The sequence below is a fragment of the Mugil cephalus genome, chromosome 18, assembly GCF_022458985.1.
Source record: "Mugil cephalus isolate CIBA_MC_2020 chromosome 18, CIBA_Mcephalus_1.1, whole genome shotgun sequence".
NCBI classification, from domain to species: domain Eukaryota; kingdom Metazoa; phylum Chordata; class Actinopteri; order Mugiliformes; family Mugilidae; genus Mugil; species Mugil cephalus.
This window is the reverse complement of record NC_061787.1, coordinates 926786-943525: the sequence shown is the minus strand read 5'-3', so window position 1 is coordinate 943525 and position 16740 is coordinate 926786. Positions and strand designations below refer to the sequence as shown.

The 16740-nt window shown below is 38.5% G+C and overlaps 1 protein-coding gene across 2 annotated transcripts in view; it reads right to left on the bottom strand.

Annotated features, from left to right (window-relative positions):
* Nucleotides 1-2750: 2750 nt before the first annotated feature.
* The window catches only part of dipk1c (divergent protein kinase domain 1C), a 42146-nt gene continuing 28156 nt past the window's right edge, over nucleotides 2751-16740 (bottom strand). For both annotated transcript variants that reach the window (XM_047568816.1, XM_047568817.1), the window contains exons 5-11: nucleotides 12269-12472; nucleotides 12138-12191; nucleotides 11891-12057; nucleotides 10878-11181; nucleotides 6609-6773; nucleotides 3596-3670; nucleotides 2751-3403 (exon numbers count right to left, since the gene is read on the bottom strand). In XM_047568816.1, the coding sequence (XP_047424772.1) occupies nucleotides 3233-3403; nucleotides 3596-3670; nucleotides 6609-6773; nucleotides 10878-11181; nucleotides 11891-12057; nucleotides 12138-12191; nucleotides 12269-12472 (1140 nt within the window). In that variant the 3' untranslated portion in view covers nucleotides 2751-3232. The remainder of the gene's footprint in view (nucleotides 3404-3595; nucleotides 3671-6608; nucleotides 6774-10877; nucleotides 11182-11890; nucleotides 12058-12137; nucleotides 12192-12268; nucleotides 12473-16740) is intronic.

Here is a 16740-nt window from a genome sequence, read left to right as displayed (position 1 = left end):
AGCTATGCTGCATCCTCAGGCCACCAGGGGGAGCTCTACTAGCTCTGGCTTCACTTTAGAGGAGGTTCCACCGTCTGTCTTTATATGTCTGTGATGCAAACGTATACTTGGACTCAATATAGTCCTCTCTACTTACTGTGTTATTATTATTATTATTATTATTATTAATATTATTATTATTATTATTATTATTATGAATCAGAAAATAAATGATCAAATAATAATCAAAGAGTGGACACAAGAATTCTTCAAGTTCACTGGCAGAAGAATAAGTCAGTAATCTGAATGAGTGCTTTCATGCAGCTCCAGACGCGCTGAGATATAATAGATAGCTTCCAGGAAAAACTGTGGCCTTTTATATGACAAAGAAGCTAAAGGGGAAGAAGACCTGATGTAGCGTTGTGTCATGTTTTAGTGTTATCTGTTTTCAGTTTGAATCTTTGACCCTTTTTACTGGAATGAAACAAGAGTGGAGCGATGCCAAGGTGAGCACGGCACGCTGCCAACAGAGCTGAAGCATTTACAGGTAAAACTTTTCCTTCTGTCTGCCACCGTGGTCACTTTTTGGTAAAATTACTACAGGGAACAGTTTGTGTAGCTGGTTTTCCTTACTTGGAGTGTTTTGTGTCCTGTTTCTCAATCTGTTGGACTTCTTTACAACGACGTCACCCTGATCACACATGGCAGATATTAACTGTGGCGAGCACATTGTTGTACAGTGGTGAGGCAGTCCAGGGCCCCATGCTTCATTTATTAACAGCTGTTTGACCAATTACTGTCACATTTAGACAGATTTCACAGAAAATAGTGAAATATAAATGTAAATGAGCAGCTTGTTTTATGACCACTCTCCAGTCTGTCATAAAAAAAAACACAGAAGAAGAAGAAAATATGTTTCTTCACTCTACTCTGTAAATGTTTTCTGATTCTTTCCGCAGTGAAAACGCTTAAAAGAACAAAGTGGCTGCAGAGCTGAATCAGAGGGATATAAACAAAGTCCAAGCAAAAGGTCATCTAGCAGAAGAAAAGAGGAATGGTCTAGGTAAAACCAAAACCCAATATACAAGGAGCTCAGTGCTAAGGGCAACAGAGACAGAGGACTGGAAATACAGAATTATTCTATACATGTGCCACTGAAAGGTCTTTATGTTCTTCAAAATATTCTACATTTCTGCATAAAAATGGCTCAGAACAACCTGACAAAAGAGAACCAAACCAAACCAACAAAACAGAAATATACATATGTCTACAGCAGGAAGGAGGAATCTGATCCCATTCAGATCAGAACCAGTTGAGTTGTGAGATGTTGGTGGTTTCCTCTCATCAGCTGATGCTCCAAACCTTTCTACTGGATGAAGGTCAGGACTTTGACTTGTCAGACTTTGACTTTTCAGTGTTGTAGTGAACAACCTGTAGTTCATGAGGGCAGCATGTGGTCCATATAAAATGTCTTAGATGTTAGTCTACATAGACAAATAAAGAGACAATAACAATGTTAATGAAGGTGAGATGAAATCAAGGATCAATAACCACATATAGAAAAACAGAGTGTTCAGAATACTAATAATACTAATAACAAGAGAAGAATGTGTCCTCATGTGTCATCATCGACTCCAGTAAAGTCAAGAATTATCAGGGAGGGATTTAAGTTTGTTCAGAGGAAATATTATTGGATTCCAGGTGTAATAGAAGGGTCTTTGGAGCCTGTGACAGGGTCCTTATACCCTACGAGGTATCAGAGTAGAGCTAACTGTGACACATGGTTGATGGACAATAACGTGACGGATTAATGTGAGACCAGTTATCCAGTTTATCTCAACTAAAGGAGGACGTATAAAGAAGTTTCCTGGACCATGTGAATAAAGTGAGCGTCCCCTCTGGTTGAGATGTTTCCATCAGCCGACACCTTCAGGAAGCAAGCGAACAGATGAGGAACGTTGGATTTGTTTAAACTCTCTGACGTTGTGTTTAGGTGTCGCTGAAGACGTAGAATCACCAACAGCTGGAGAAGACGTGGAACCAGATCCTTGATGGACACAGTGAGAAATAACACGAGTCCAAACAAGTCGACTCCAACAGTTTCCAAACACCTCCTGTCACAGTGAATCTCTGCTGCTTCATTTATTTACCGTGATCCTCTGCTGCACCATCTTAGGTCTGCAGACGCTTCCAGACACAACGTAGACAACAGTATCTACATCTCTATATATCTCTATGTAATATGTATAAATACGCCTTCATCTTATTGGGGCGTTGATGTCTGTTCTGTTTGTTATAGATGAGTCTGTTGCAGGCCTCGGTTTCTGGAGATTTCCATCACTTTTTAGTTTTAGTTTGAGTTTTAACTAAAAAACAATAAACCTGAGCATCGCTGGAGGTTGTGACTCTGCAGCTCATTTTTTTCTAAGATTTTCATGTTATCTTTTCTCACTGGATGGACTTCATGTCAGCAATCAGATCCATCATCAGAACTACTACCGGATGGTAGTAAAAAAGGTATAATATATATATATAAATGACTGAATAAAGAACCTCCAACGATCATTGAATGGAAACAATTAATTCAGGATTTCATAGAATGGAACAAAGTGTCAAGATAAAAAGATTTTTAAAAAGAAATTGTTTCCCCAAGAAAAAGGAGGAAATGAACTCGCTATTCACTCCTGTACCTCAGCAGCAGGAGGAGGAGGAGGACGACGATGACTTCTGTTGTTGAACCGTTCTCTGACACGAATGAAGAAGGCAGCATCGTTCATTAGAGATTTTATTATAAAGGATCTCGTACGTCTAATGTTCAGTTGCTGCATGGTAACGTTAAGGAAACAAAAAAAGAACTAAAGTCAGAGAATTAAAGTGGAAATCTGCATCTGTGATACAAGAGACTATCAGAAGTGAAATTTACTCTAAAATGTTAAATGTTTTTCTTTTCTTCTATTGTATCAAGACTTATTGAAGTTTTTATTCAGAGTGAAATCATTCTGGTCTGAATCATTATCAGCCTTCACAGAGTCAAACTAGAACAAAGTGACTAAACAGGAGAAACTAGTGTCTCGTTTCCGTTTTCACTGGAGGCTCAGCGCTTGTCACTAAAACATTCAAACAGTCATGTTGTTTGTTTGACCGGGTCCAGTGAATCCGTGACATCGTCCTCACATGAGGAAACATCGGGAGCGTCTTTCAGATCTGTCTGAAAGTCACAGGGTTGATTAGACTCTTCTTCCCTTTCTCCTCCTCAGAAGTTCAGAGCGGTGTGGGTGTGGCCTTTTCCCTCAGAGGCCCCTCCTCCTTCGGCCCCTCCCTCACTGAGGAGGCGCTTGATGATGCTGAGAAGACGCTGGTGGACGTCCCCATCTCCTGGTCCGTCACTTTCTGAACACTCCTGCACCGCTCGCTGCAGCTCCACCTGAGACAATAAAACCCATCTGAATTCTGAATTTCTTTACTCAAATCTTTGCCAAAGATTCTAGTTTGGAGACAGTTTTGTGATTTATGTTTTTGTGCATGAAATGAGTGCATTTGTTTGACAGGAAATGTTGAAACACAGACATGTTTGTAGTTTGTGTTCAGACCTTCTGGAAGCTCCCTGGTATCTTACCTGCAGAGGAAGTCCGGCTTTGGCCCCGAGCAGCGTGGGAGAAAACCACGGCCTGAAAATCTTCTCACAAATCACCTGCAGAGAAGAAGGAGGAAAGAAGATGTCGTGAACAGAGTTACATGTACGAAAGAGAGAAAAGAAGAGATTTAACATAGAGGAGGGATCAAGCAACAGATTGAATAATTGAGTCTTGAATCTGTTTGACCCTAGAACGTTATAATTAGCATCACTAATGTCGGCTACATTTCAGCATAAAAAATACTTCTCATCAGAATATATTGAAGTACAGCACGACCTGGCAGAAACCTCATAAAACAAATAAAGGTTGAATAAAAATGGCTCTGAAATTGGCAAAAAAAAAAAAAAATAGAGACTATGAATGAATTAATAAATAATGGAGGAACTTGAAATGTGGTGAAATGTGTGAGACACAGACTTCCTGCATCACTAACAACCGTGGGAGAGACTTTTTGAGGCTTAAAACGACAAACTGACTATAAAAATGTTTTTGATCAAATGAATTCCGTTAGAAATGAAACAAATATTTACTAAATATTATACTTGATATCTATTCAGGAGCATTACTCTAAACAGGAATTCCATACAAATTAGCTAGATCTAGTATCATAGAATAAATGTGCTAAATGATTGGTAAAGTAAAACTAGCTTTAGTTGTGTTTTATTCACATATTGTCATGTCAGATTAACCAAACCTGTGACAGGATGAGAGCTGTTACCATAAAAATCTGGTTGTTATTAACGTCTGATTTAATTCACACAGTTTTTTAATGTGAGGACTGTGGATGGAAATTAGCTTTCAGCTAAATCCTCCATATTTACATGACGTCATGTATTTGCTCTGATTGTTCATCAGTGTGCGTTGTCCTCATCAAATAAACAATAAAATAAAAACAAAGGATAGTCTTTGTTACTGTTCCAGGGTTTATGGGTTAGAAGTGAAGTGTAGAGGACAGAAAAGGAGACAATGAATATGAGGGAAGTAAAAATAAGAAGAGATGGGAGAGCTGAGAGTAGCAGAGATCTGATCTGTCTTTATGCAGACGACGCCTCACTTTTCATCACCAAACTAAAAACAGATAAAAAAGACAATGACTTCTTTCTGTGAGGAGACGAGTGACGGGCTGAAGGTCGGCCAATAGGAGAGCAGCATGTCATCAGCTGTCCGCTCTTCACTCGTCTTTCTTTTCCTCCTCTTTGTTCTTCTCTTCCTTTTGTTTGTGATTTCACATTTTCCACCTTCTTCTGTTTCTCTTTGTCACATCTTTCCATTTCATCACTTTCATCTCGTTCTTCTCTTTTGTCTTTTCGTCTCTCTCCTCGTTTTTCCACTTTATTGCTTTTTCCATTTTATGGAAAATCTATTAATAGTTAATAGATTAATAGTAAAAGTATTCTACATTTTCTCCTCATGTTGTTTTCTGTTGTTTCTTGTCTTAAATCACTTTTTTGTCGTCTGTTTGTGCATCACCTTGGGAAAAAAATAGTTTCCGTTCGTCTCATATTCAAACATTGGACCCTGATGAATGTGAGGATCTGGTATCATACGACATGTGATACAGGAGCTGGCAGGGTGATGAGAGGCGGTTGTCATGGTGACGGCGGTGATGACAGGGATGCGCGGCGTTTTGTGTCGGAGGCCGCGGTTCATTCTCATCTGAAGGGGCCCTCTGTTATTATTATTATTATTATTATTATTATTATTATTATTATTATCATCAAATATTATTACTACTGTTGTCAGTGATATTTGTGTTATTTTAATACTACTACTAATATTAATAGTAACTATATTAGTAGTGGTAGTACTAGTAGTAGTAGTATTTTATAATTTCGTTATTATTATATAATAAATAATAATCCTAGTAATATAACATATATTAGTAGTAGCATTTAATTATTATTGTATTATTATTTTCATAATTATTATTTAACAGAAATTATTATTACTATTGTTGTTCTGGTTTGTTGTGATATTTTTGTTATTTTAATACCACAATTATTATTGTTTTTATAATTATTAAATGTAATATTAAGAACTAACTTTTTGCTAATTTCCTATTGTATTATCTACTGATATGATTAGTGCAAAAAACATAAAACACTAATAACTCTGACTGTGGTTTTTAATTGAAATAGTTTAAACAGGTTTAAATAGTGATGAAATTATTTGTTCTTCTGATTAAAGACAAGAAAAAAATAAGTATTGTCTCAATTTGCAGACATGCAAGTTACAAAATTAAAAATGAATTAATGAAATATATTTCCAGACTAATATTGATTCTTTATAATAACAATAAAATTAGGCTTTTATACACTGAATTTACAGGATTTTATTGATGCATTAAAACCAAATCATATTAAACACAGTCAAAGAATTAGATAAATATTTTTTTAAAATCTAATAAAACACAGTAAAAGTAAAACATGTCTTTGATCGGCTCTGGAGCGTTTCATTTTAAACCCTCCTCTCTGTTGATGGATAATTATCATTCCTCTGGGATTTTTTTCTTTTTTTGGAGTTAAAGGTTGTGAAAGATTGATGGCGGCGGCGTGAATGTGTTCAGGCCTCAGACGCTTCGATTTTCAGTCAAAGCAACGGGAGGAAAAAATCCAGAAAACAGAGAACACAGAAAAAAAATGGAACAGAAGTAAAACGATAATTTTATGTCCATTTAGTTATTACACTAAATTTACCTGTAAACTCCCTGAATGAGCCAGTGTAATTGGATTTTTAAAATGAAAAGCAAGAATAACATGAACAAAGAATAATCAACAGCAGCAGAATTCAGTTTTTGAACAAAGCTGCACATTTACAGGGAAAGTTAAGTCTAATTAAAAGACTCTGGTGTAACTGTTCTTTAAAGGTCTCACATTAATATTCATTTTAAATTTGCTGCAAAGTGACATTTTGAATTCTTTAGTCAATAAGAACGATGTGTGTTTTAGTTGTAAATGTTGTGTGGTGGGTGTGTGTCGTCGGTCGCAGTCTCACCTGCAGGTTGCTGTTCCTGCGTTGGGGGCTACACCTGCGTTTGCTCAGGTTGCACCTGGACGAGCAGTCGAAGAAGTTACAGTCGTCGTCGCTGCTGCAGTTCTGGTCCAGGATGTCCCTCATCTTCGGCTCAAAGAACGCCATGTCCACGTCGATGGCCACCACCTGCACCACAGACACGCAGACACACAAGCAAAGATTTAAAGCTGCAAAAAGAGTAATAAGAATAACATCTCACTGGAGGTCACTTCATATATTACAGTTAATAAATGAGTTTAAATGATCAGGAAACTTGTTTTCAAAGTTCACTATCATTCATTCATTTATTATTATTAATAAAATTTTAAAGAAAATCTTTAATCTTTATAAATAACCCAAGTGTGAACATTTATATATATTTATATACGTATGATGTAATATAACATGTAATAAAAAAGTATATGCATGTAATTTTATTATTTTATACTATATATATATATATATCTTCTTTTTCTTCTCATATATGTATATTATATCTTTATATAAAATATATTATAAAAATAAAAATATTTATTATATAACGTTCTAAAGTTGGATAAATATATGTTACAAAAAATATTAGGTCTTAATCTTAAGTAAAAGAACACATTGATTTTAAGGCATCAGAATAAAATTTTGTAACACAAAATTTTATTAATCTATAAATAATGAACTACAAATAAAAATAATTATAACAACTACAAATGTTGAAGAACAAATACATTATGTTTATTTAATAAACTGTACTTTTACAAACTTGTAATTAGCATTAGCACCGGGCCTTTCATAAGAAATAAAAGTGAAATTTCTAGTGAAGTTTCTTAGTGTTGTGTTTTTGCACATTCAAACAAATTCATCTGGCAAAACGCAAATAATTTGTGGAGGAAACAGTGGATTTATCTGGGACTACTTTCAGTGACAGATTGATCCACGTTCATATGTGTTTGCAGAATAAATAAATAAATAAATAAAGTGTTTGTAGGACCTGAGATATGATCTCAAATCAATGAGCCGATTAAAATCAACGGCTACGTTACAGTTAAACATGGACACAAAGGCTAGAAGATGATGAAGAGTTTAGATCCAGTAACGTTCGGAGGTGAACGTGTGTTTGTTTACTTGCTGTTTAAAGCTCCCAGCGTTAACTCGGTCTGAGCTCAGCTGTTTTTGTCTCAGTGAAGCTGCTGTTGAGGAAACTCCCCCAGATGTGACGCCCACAGATCTGAGTTCTAATGAAACCCAGACGGAGCAGAAATAAGCCCTCAAGTTTCCTTAAACGCTGAGACAATAACTATTTTAATGTCTGATGTCGCCACAAAGACAGAACAAACTACATGAATACAAAAAATAAACAGAATAAATAATATTCTGCCTGATTAAAATAGATAATACTAAAAGCTGAGACAAAGAACTACTGCACTTAAAGTCCTTTTACTGGATGTGTTATGTTCAAGATGAATCTGTAAAACTTAAGGAGCCAGAAACAGATATGAAGGAAAAAAACACTTTTTGGAAGAAATTGCAAATTTCTAAACTGGATATTTGGCCGAGAAGAACCATGGAGGAGGAGGAGGAGGAGGAGGAGGAGGAGGAGGAGGAGGAAGAGGAGGAGGAGGAGAAGGAGGAGGAGGACGACTGCTGAGCTGTGATTGGTCTGTTTGGTCGTAGCCGGTTTCCTCTTTAGTGGAATTTATTTTAGATGAAACACATGGAGGAAAAGTTAACTGAGGAGATACAGACATTTGTTGACTCATTTTCAGGTCAAGTTTCAATCTCCTGAAACTGGCAAGAAAAGACACAGCGCCGCGTGGTGTTTGGGGGAGTTGTTACAGAGGGAACCAAGTTTTCAAATGTCTTTCACTCATGTGCTTTTGTATCTGAGGCACATCTCAGAATAATTAAACTCTCCCTCAGATCAGTGTCTTCCATTGTTCCTCGATCTCCAACTGAGCCAGAATTAAATCAAACAGTTTTGCTTTTTTGCAAAAATTTCTCTGGATCTTGTAAAACTGTTCAGAACCAGCTGAGTTTGTTTAACCATTTAAGACCTAAACATGTTGCTGTATTTGAATTATTGTAACTCACCAATACATAGTGTGGCTGAACTTTGTCACGTTTTGTGGGTAATACATTATGAGTTACTATAACTAAAACACCACGAGCTGTAACCGGGGTTAGACCTGGTTCATAGTGAACGTGAGAGACACAATGTCCATCATGATGCGTCGCTCTGTCAGAAAATGTGCAGTCAGATTTTCAATACATGACGCAACGACTCGTACTACAATCCGAAACCATAGGAGGCGCTAATGCACATGATGAACTTATTGACCACTTTGTTATACAACAGAAGAAGAATGTTGGACCCATAATGACAGAGATGGTCAGTCACTTTACATCCTCTCACACGACATCAACACAGAGAATGTGTCGAAAAAAATGTCAAAAAGGCTGGAAAAAATGTGAGCGATAAATTCAGTAGGACACATTAACAGAAATGTGGCGTAGCACCGGCTCTTATCGACTGAGCAACAATTAAACCAAATTTATTTATTTCAATTATAACAGAAATTTATTTAAAAGCAGAAAGTTAGCAGGTGGAAGTAAAACTTATCTCTACCCCGTTCTCACTAAAACTGAAACTAAATTCAGCTTTAAATAAATAAAGACGAGTCACAATAAAACAAAGCAGAAACTTTTATTTATATATGTTTAACTGATTTTTTATTGATCCAAAACTATCAATATGAAAACTGCAGAGATGAAGAAGCAGCTATAAATACTAAAGAAGGAGACTAGCTACATGTCTAGGATTATTAGTAACAGGTGGATGACATATAAAGCACTGCAGAATATTAAGTAATAAATTATGAGATCAGGAGGATCATTAAATGGTTAAATCCATCTCAAAGATGACTATTTAACAGTGTTTATATGAACATCTGTTTTTATTCTGCCATCTTGTATTGTGCTCTCCATCCACATGTCTCTGATTGGTCGGAGGACCAGTCCATGAAGATGTTCCCAGACTCTGATAGGCCGGACCGGCCGTTAAAAACAAACCCTGCTCTGGTTTCCTGGGAACCTTTTGCCCAGAGAGCTGTTACAGCAGCACTCTGATCCTTCTCAACACCGTGAGAACAGTCACCAGTGTGTTTTATGTGACATTTGTTGCAGCTACAAACACCTGATTTGGTTTCTCTGGTCTCCAGTTAGGACCCGGCTCATTAAACCGTTTGCACTGAGCTGTGGCTGAACTAATGACAGTCTGCTGTGAACCGTCTGATTCATTACAAACTCTGGTTTGTTCTTTGGATTATTTTACAGCTAAAATAAAATAAACGTTGGACCGCAGCAGATGATAATAAAAGACGAATGAGCCGCGCTGAGAAGGCACCAGAGCGTGAAAAGATTAACTTTAACTACATGTTCTCTCTGACGTCATGTTTCTGTAGAACAGCATCAAACACAGACAAAAGTCTGAATCTGGAAAAGCAGCTTGTGTGGAATTAAAACATTTTGGAGACTTGATTTATTCTATATGAGAAACATGGATCAGTTCAGTTCTTCATGAACCAATCAGAGCTCTGGACACCAGCTGTGTCTGAGTAAATGATGCAACATGTCGTTTTCAACTTATTGTTTTTTAACTGTGTGTCAACTTTGATTCCTCCAGAACTAAACCACTTAGAGAGATTCTGACTTCTGTGATAGAAACTTCAGCGTCTTGTCTTTAAAAAGAGACCGAGACCATGAATGAGCTCCAACATGTTCATGAACAACATTCAGTTACTCTGGCTTCGTTCTAAACAGGCTGGAATGACTCGAGGTTAAATTAACCAAATGGAAAATGAGTTTTGTCTCTTAGGTTGAACCGAGGCTTTGATGATCTGATAGATAGAGTCACATGTGTCACTCTCCTCCAGATCAGCCTTCTCCTTCCATATGAAACGATTCGACACAGACAGGAGATCCATGGTTTAGAGATCAGGTGGGATGAGGGGTACGTTAAGTCAAAGAAAAGAAACAACACAGTCTGACCTCCATCTAAAAGTTTTTTAAAACCACGTCTCTTTTATCTCCTTCCTCTCGGCTGCTTCGCTTTCATCCGGGTCATTATGTTCTTAGATGGCATTAGGACGCTGCTTTCTGTGAGTTCAAAGGGCTAAGAGGAGGAGGAGGAGGTGGAGGAGGAGGAGGAGGAGGAGGAGGAGGAGGAGGAGGAGGTCTGCGAGTCAGATGAAGACTCACCGTCAGGTCCTTCCTGATGGCGAAGTTCTCTGGTTTGATGTCACAGAGGTGGAGTTTGTGGGTGAAGTCATTGTCGAAGTGCCACACCATGTCCAGGAAGCTCAGAGCGATGCGATGCACCATCTCCCTGGAGCTCCAGCGCCCTCGACCTCCGCCCGCATCACTGAGCCCAGAGGAAGCCACCTCGTCCAGGGAAAAGATGTTCTGGTCCCAGGCGTGTCCGGCCGACAGGAACTCCACGGCGTAGAAGTGACCACAGGAGCCCAAGACCTGGGCCACGTGGGAGCTGAGGTCCTGCAGGACTCTGGAGAACAGACGAGACAGTTTCAGCGATCAGTTCAGATTATCAAACATCTAAAGTCTCCGGTCGTCACTTCACGGGTCACTGAGCCGATATCTGAGAGGATTTCAGGGTATGTCGGTATATTTCATGGTATTCCAGGAAAAATCTTTATTTGAGATAAATCATGAGCTGGTTAAATGTAAAAAAAAAAAAACTAAAAAAATTAATGAATAAGTTATTTCATCCTAGAGAGTATTGAGCAGATGCTACTTCTCTTAACTCAGTTACTTCAGTACAAGGAAAACTGTTACTTTATGTATTTAGTCAGAATAAATGTTAAAGTCGTGCTAATTAGTTACAGCTCTGTGTTGAGTTTATGCAGAAATATCCGTTGAAAATGAATGTATAATAATGTAATAGTAAAGACTATTTTATTTATTGTAAACACACAACAAACTTATTTTTTTAATGTAGAAAAAGCTCTTGTTTTTCGTGCAGTATTTTGAGGTATTTCAGGGCAGTTACTGGTTATTTTCAGAATCAGAATGAGTTTATTAATCCTAAGACTCATAATATGTAAGAATAAATAGGCAATTAGAATAAGAATACATGCATCAATGTAAAAATATATAAAATATATATGTAACAGCATGTACCAGTATAAGTGACTGAATCATACTGAATAATACGTGACAGTGAACATGTTTTCCAGGCAGTTTTGTGGCTGTACCTCAGGAAGGTGTACTCCTCCTGCTGCAGCAGCGACCAGAGGGAGGCCAGCTCTGCTCTGGAGTAACTCTTGTCTCTGTTCTGCAGCTTCTTGCCCCAGAATCCGGCCACCGAGCTGTTGTAAGCCACTTCCTTTCCCTCCTCGGCCAGACCCAAGGAGTTCCGAACCTGAGCTCAGAGGAAAGGAAGGACTGAAGGACAGTGTGACGAGACAAACGCCGCCACGGCACCAAACTGACGGGACTTACTTCCAGTGTGGCATAATAAACTACATCCAGAGGGGAGAGGTCCTCCGCCGTGTCCTGCCAATCAAAGGATTCATTACTTTAGATTAAGCTGAGTGGTCCCAGACAGAGAGGACGTGAAGGACAGACGTCACCTGGTAGTCCAGGATTCCCAGAGGCTCATAAGAGGAGAAGTTCTCCAGCTTGGACTTGAGGATGACAGGCTTTCCTCTCCAGTGGGCCTCGATCACCTTCTTTCCGTTTTCGTAGTAGAGGCAGCGTTTGTACTCGACCAGGCCGAGGACACACAGGTCCTCACACATGTCCCCCGTCACCGAACCCTCACCGAACTCCAGGCACTGACGGACAGAGCAGAGACACAGCGACTATGAACCAGGAACCAGGAACCAGGAACGTGGCAGGACTGACTTTTATTTAAATCATCACTGAGAAAAACATGACGTGTGGAGGATTTTTTAATCTGAGATGAGAAACTAAAGCTTGTTTTAAATGGTGCAGACTCATTAAACTGTTTTCATTCTGACTGAACATTCAACGGACCAGTTCTCTGTCATGAGAGGTCACGGGTTCATTCGGATACGATGGAGCAATGCCATTTCTAAGGCTGTCATTCAGGTAAACAGAAGCAGCTAGAAATCAGCTGTGACCTGATAAGGCCAGTGAACAGAGGGAGCGTTCTGCATCTACAGGCCTCAGAAAACTGTCCCTGTCCGTCCTGATAAAAGACACACATCTACAGAGTGACTAAGGACATCAGCATCGACACACTCGGCTGGATCTTTGCGATATTTCTAAGACGTGTAAAAGACACCTTGTCTGGTCTGAGGCCTTTCTCTCTGTTCTCTGTTCTCTGTTCTCTCATCACTCCTGCATTTTATCTGCTGACCACTTTACATGTCTGGCTTTTATCTGGTTAAACTAAAGGTGAAACTATAAAAAAAAATAATAAAATAAAATAAAAATGACTGTGACACGTCTCCAGTAAATAACCTGCTGTAAGTTCTGTCTCAGTTTCCATGGTTTCCATGTAGCGTGAACCTCCGTCTGCATTTAGGTAAAGAGTTTATTTCACGTAACTAGAGCAAATAAACCGCTGTTCTTGTTTTGCTTTTGGATTTCTGGGCTTCTGTCGGCTCAGTTATGCGTCTGTTTATTTCTCCAGGTGTTTCTCTTTCTTTTAATCCTGCGAAAACCCGACAGATGATGTGAGCGAACGCAGCAATGAGCACAAACACATGTCAGAGTCCAGAGGTGTGAGGGACGAGGATCAGAGGATCAGAGGATCTGGAGCAGGATTACACGGCTAATCCCGAATCTGCCCACATTCCAACACAAACATCAGTCAGCGAGGAGCTGGAGGGCAAAGCCAGATGTTACACACCTGCATCGAGTCAAACACTTACAGGCCTCAGTTTACAGTGAATAAAAGTTATTTATCTTATAGTATCCTCCATTTATAAGTTAGAAGTCCAGACACAGATCTCTGCATCTAAGACCAGAGCTGAACCTGGTTCTTCAAGACGTTTCCTCCAAATCTTCAGCTCCAGATAAACAATGAAAAGCACATTACACCTGTTTTAAAATCCTTCCACTGCCTGTTAGTGTTCGTATTGATTCTAAAATTCTTTTATTCGTTTTTAAAACTGTTCCATGGACGTGACCAGGTTCTATCTCAGAGATGTTTTTATCGTATGAACCACAAAGGTTCCTCTGTTTTAACTGTTCCAGCAGAACAAAGACATCTGATGAAGCTGCTTCCAGACACGGTTTTATTCACGTTTTAGTGACTTACTATATTTACAGTATAGTTTTTTCTTCGTATATACGTTGTATTGTTATATATGTATATTTTCTGTTCTTAAAAGTATCTTGTTCTAGTTTTTAAATTTTTCTGAATCTGATTTAATTGCTAATTAATTAATGGAACAAAAACAAAATAACTTTGTTCCTCATCTTCTCTTTGGTTTCTCTGAACATCCTCTTTCACTTCTCCTCCACTTCTCTTACACTTAAAACCAGCTGAGTTAAAAGAAGCTGTTGTGAACAGTGGATTTATTGATTTATTTGCAGAGGAAATATTAATCTGCATTAACTGAGTTCAGAGAGACATTTAAAATTCATAGGGACAAACTTTATTAATGACCAGTTTATCAGCAGTCCACGTGAACATTTAGAAAAGTAAAGTAAATTAGATGTAAATGTACGTTTATCTGTCTCGTTTTATCTGTTGAGAAGAGAAATGAGTCTTAAGTCTTTAAAGGCCTCAGATAGTCACTAACATCATGAACTGCAGTAAGAATCCATGTGTCTAAACCTTTTACTCAGCAGCTTTTAGTACATGTGTAAATAATAAGATGCAAAAATGTTCATTTAAATGGTCTGTTAATGCCATGTTAATGTTAATAACCAGCAGTAAACGAATCATGTGTGAAGTATGAAAGCATAAAGAAGAAGAATCAAGCATTTATAAACTGTCTATTCACGTGCGAGTGATGCTTTATAAATATTAAAAAGTCTACGAAGTCATGAATGTACAGAGAGTACGATGGTTTCAGCCGTGTAAGCGACGCCTGGAGGAGGTAACCTGAGTCCTGGCCGAGGCAGGAAGTCCAACAGACGGACGTTTGAACATGTGAGGAAGGAACGATGAGGACAAGATAGTGGAGGAGACGGCAGGTATGCAGACAGCTTTAATTGGCCCGAGACGGAGACTCTGAAGAAAGCTGATAAGAGGCGAGTGATGACGAATGAGCCTCCATCTCTCCGTCAGTGAATCCAGTTTAGATTAGGTCAATAAATGAGGACGAGGGTGAATCTGAGCATCTGAGAGATGAAGATGTTCCTCCTCCTGGATATGAATAAGATGAACCGTTTCCGAGACTAAACCAAATGATGTGATCAGATACATGTGTTTACATCAGTCAGTCTGGATTCCAGCTTTGGTTCATCTTATTTTTCTACCTCCATGTTTCTGTTCCTCCTTAACAGATTTATTCCAATGAACCAGAGACAAACCTGCATTTAGTAAAGATTTAGATGTTTCTCATTTAGGATAATTGTTTTGCTTTGTGAGTTACTGGTGACACAAAGTGACACTTCTATTAAAGACTAAATAAAGTAATAATGGGGAAAAAATGTTGATTTACATTAATCCAATATGAATGTAAGGAACATGTCACAGATATGAGCAAATAGTTTTTTCTTTTTCTTAATTTCATGAAGAAATGTAGAAACCTTGGTGGATGTGAGCTGCTGCTTCACTGCTAAACCACAGGTTTAGTTTTCATGTTGAGGCTATTCCACTGTTGAACAAGTTATTAATTGACGCAGAATTTCACATGCAGCAAAATCTCAATTTGAGACGACAATGTGTCAGAAAAATCACGTCGCCTGGTTTCTATAGACGAATTAAACATATGAGGGAGAGACTCCAGAAAACAGGACAGGAAGAGAAGAAGAAGATTCATCGTCGTTCCACCTTTACGATTCTTTTTGTGTTAAAAAATACGACCATGGGTTCATGTCTGTGAAGATTCTCAGTCAAAAAGAGTTGGAGAAAGTCAACTTGAGTTCTTCTGAGCAGATGTTTCATCTGAGTAGCTTCTTCAGTTCTAAGAGACCGGAAGAAAGTTTGAGGTTTAAATAGTTTTACCCACAGAGTTTCCTATTTAAACCTTGAACTTCCCACTCGTCCTTTAGAAGCAGACGAACAAACTCTTTTTCCTTCTTCTTAGAAAATCTATTGCAGCAGAAATTCTTGCCTTTCTTCTGGTTTGAGGAACGATGAACAAAGAATTCATTGATTTCTGCAGAGAATGTTCCTCCTCCCTTAGATAAAACCTGCAAGTGTTTCTCCTTATCTAAATCTGTGTGTGTGTGTGTGTGTGTGTGTGTGTGTGTGTGTGTGTGTGTGTGTGAGTTGTGTTGATGGACTCAACAGGAGTGGGAGGGGAGGTGTTGAGAGTCAAAGGAGACTCTGCAATTATCGCCTCCCCTCCTCCCTTTGAGTTCCTAATAGTTCCTGCTGTCTGTCATCACATGAATGATTACCACTGTGTGTGTGTGTGTGTGTGTGTGTGTGTGTGTGTGTGAGAGTGAGTTGTGTTGCAACCGATTAAAAATAAAAATAAAAATCATGCATTCAGTTTTACATCTGTTGTAATGAGGCTGACGCAAAAGTAGATACGACCCCACAAACTTTCCAAATCAAGCTGCTTTAATAATAAAAGTGTATGAACAATAGCAACTACTGCTGATTATTATTTCATAGGATTTAGATCCAGATCCACACTCTATTTCAGTAGGTGGCGCTAATGCATCTGAAAGTTGTTTGTAAACTGCCATTCAAAAGAAGAAGATGAAGAACGGGATGTTTTCATTGATCTGTCACACGTCTGTAAAACGCCCGTTCAGATTGAAGATGGTGGAGGATGTAAACATCAGATCGGAATAGATCACCTCACATGGAAACAGCTGATCTGAATCCTTCAGTCGCCATGGAAACCCACCTACTGTCACTGTCAACCATGAAGATGACGTCTTGTTGTATTTTTGGAGCCAGAACCGAAAAATCTAAATCACTAAGTTGAAGTTTTATCCCATATCA